Source organism: Triticum aestivum, chromosome 7A (genome assembly GCF_018294505.1).
Source record: "Triticum aestivum cultivar Chinese Spring chromosome 7A, IWGSC CS RefSeq v2.1, whole genome shotgun sequence".
Taxonomy (NCBI): domain Eukaryota; kingdom Viridiplantae; phylum Streptophyta; class Magnoliopsida; order Poales; family Poaceae; genus Triticum; species Triticum aestivum.
Window position 1 is genome coordinate 705,977,580 of NC_057812.1, and position 2,306 is coordinate 705,979,885.

At 48.5% G+C, this 2,306-nt stretch overlaps 1 protein-coding gene across 1 annotated transcript; it reads left to right on the forward strand.

Moving 5' to 3' along the window:
- The first annotated feature begins 273 nt into the window (after window positions 1–273).
- On the forward strand, window positions 274–1,412 carry LOC123146851 (cell number regulator 2). The gene is made up of 2 exons (XM_044566122.1): window positions 274–753; window positions 858–1,412. Exons 1-2 carry the CDS (start codon window positions 342–344, stop codon window positions 941–943), a joined length of 498 nt encoding a protein of 165 aa, XP_044422057.1. The 5' UTR covers window positions 274–341; the 3' UTR covers window positions 944–1,412.
- The last annotated feature ends 894 nt before the right edge of the window (window positions 1,413–2,306 follow it).

Genomic DNA, 2,306 nt, shown 5'->3' on the forward strand with positions numbered 1-2,306 from the left:
TGTATACAAATTTAGTTTTCTCTTGAAGTCACAATTCAAGAGAAAATTTTGTACCACTGACTGAAACTAGTGCTACTATTTTTGTGGGGAGAAAGGACAGGAAAATCACGTGGCACTTATTTTTGCCCGTTGTAGCTAAAGATAGGGATTAGCCATGCATGGGACTAATCCTGCATGCATGCATGCATGGGATCGGAGTTGTTTGGATGCATGGTCACCTACCTCCGAATCGACGATGATATAAACAGCCTTGGCGCTCCTGTTGAGGCCACCACACCCGCGCCCGCGCTGACACCACCCGCCGGTGGCCGGAGGAATCAAAATCAATTCGCGTGGCCGGCATGGACGCCGCCGAGCAGCTGCCAGCACCGGCCGCGGCGACGCGCGCGCTGGTGCACGCGCAGCCGCCGGTCCACCCCTGGTCCACGGGCCTGTTCGACTGCGCCGAGGACCCCGGGAACTGCTGGATGACGTGCTTCTGCCCGTGCATCACCTTCGGGCTGGTGGCGGAGATCGTGGACCGCGGCTCCCTCTCCAGCGGGGCGAGCGCGGCGCTGTACGTGCTCATCGGGATGGTCACCTCCTGGTGGTTCCTGCCCATCTACACCTGCTTCTACCGCACCAAGATGCGCGCCCAGTACGGCCTCCAGGAGGCCCCCTACCCGGACCTCTGCGTCCACTGCTTCTGCGAGTGCTGCGCCCTCTGCCAGGAGTACCGCGAGCTCCACAACCGCGGCTTCGTCATGGACATCGGTGCGTGCCTACGCTCGCGAGTGATCGTATGCAGTGCGACGATCGATATGCATGTGTGGTTCGTTATCTATGTTGATTGAACTGCGGTGGATGCATGCATGCAGGATGGCACGCCAACATGGAGCTGCAGCAGCGCGGCGGCGCGGCGACCGTGCCGCCCACCATGCACGTAGACGGGATGACACGCTGATCGTGATCGATCGCTGCAAGAGCTAGCTAGCTTAGCCACCTAGCTGTTGGATCCAAATCTATATACCTTCCATCTCGAACCATGATGCGAGAGGGGTAGTTCAGCTTAGGACAAGAGATCAAGTTCTCTGGTGAGGGGGTGTGGTATCTTCTCGGTTCTTAGTGCAGGTGTTCGGCGAGATCGTTGCCAAGGCGGCTGGCAATGCCTTCGACGCGCTGTTTCTATCTTCTCCGACAGGTGTTCGAGCTTGAAGGGCGACTCCATCTTCAAGGGGTGCTTCTTTTCCTATCAGTGTAGGTGCTTCTAGGGTGGGTTTGTGTTGTAAGCTGTTTTCTCAACACCTTTGTATCTTTTCGTTGCTTTTTCGTTGTCTAATGTGCTTGTGTTGGTTGTATTCTAGACGGGGTTGATGGCTTTTTTAATTCAAAGTTGGGCCCATCCGAGCCTCATTTCTTAGAAAAACTAATTAAAGACTAAGTTGTCTTGTTGGCTGTATTCCTGTGAGGTTTCTTTCATGGTCCTTTTTTCTTACTGCACATTGATACTCCCATGCGTTCCAAAATAATTAAAGTTTTAGGTTTTCGTAAAGTCAAACTTGCTTAAGTTCGACCAATTTTGTAGAAAAAATACGCTAAGATCTACAATATGGAATACACATAGTACGGAACTATATGTCCCAAAGAATCTCAAAAAAACTAAGTTGGTTTTTTAGATGTTAATATATTTTTTCTATAGACTTGGTCAAACTTAAAGAAGTTTGGCTTTGAACAAATCCAGAACTTCAATTATTTTGAAAAGGAGGTAGTATATTATTAACGAACGTGTAGCTACCCAACGCTAGGTTGGAGCCGCTTTCATAAATTTAGCTTTTCTGCTTAGCGTCATTTGCGAAACTGATGTCAATAAATATTCACTCTTATTCCACAAATTTAAAATGTTTTACCTCTCTAACAGCACACCTGATAGATGATCCGTTTTCACCATTGACATTGTCTTTACAAGGGCATCAAAACTATATTCACTAGTAGAAAACAGGGCTTTGATTCGGATCGGAGCAATAGTCCTGACCGCATTAAAAACCGGGACTAATGTGAGCATTAATCACTACACCACGGTTGTTAATCGGAGGCATTTTGGTAAGGGCGTTCCGGAAAATGCCTCCAAACTGTATATAAGTAGCATTTTTTTGATATGCCTCAAATTCCTGTATATAAGGAGTTTCAGGAAAATGCCTCCCATTGTACTAAGCTTTCACGGCATTTTCTCAAACTGCCGCTAAACAGACATGAATCGGAGCCCTTCTCAAGAAAAGCCTAAAATCGATTTAGATTTTGAGGCGTTCTTTTAATCGCCGCAGCGGCGC

Excerpts from the sequence above, each read along its gene's own strand:
- LOC123146851 (XM_044566122.1), top strand. The coding sequence starts at position 342 with ATGGACGCCGCCGAGCAGCTGCCAGCACCGGCCGCGGCGACGCGCGCG. Across the intron at positions 754-857 it reads CGGCTTCGTCATGGACATCG|GATGGCACGCCAACATGGAG; the intron begins GTGCGTGCCTAC and ends GCATGCATGCAG.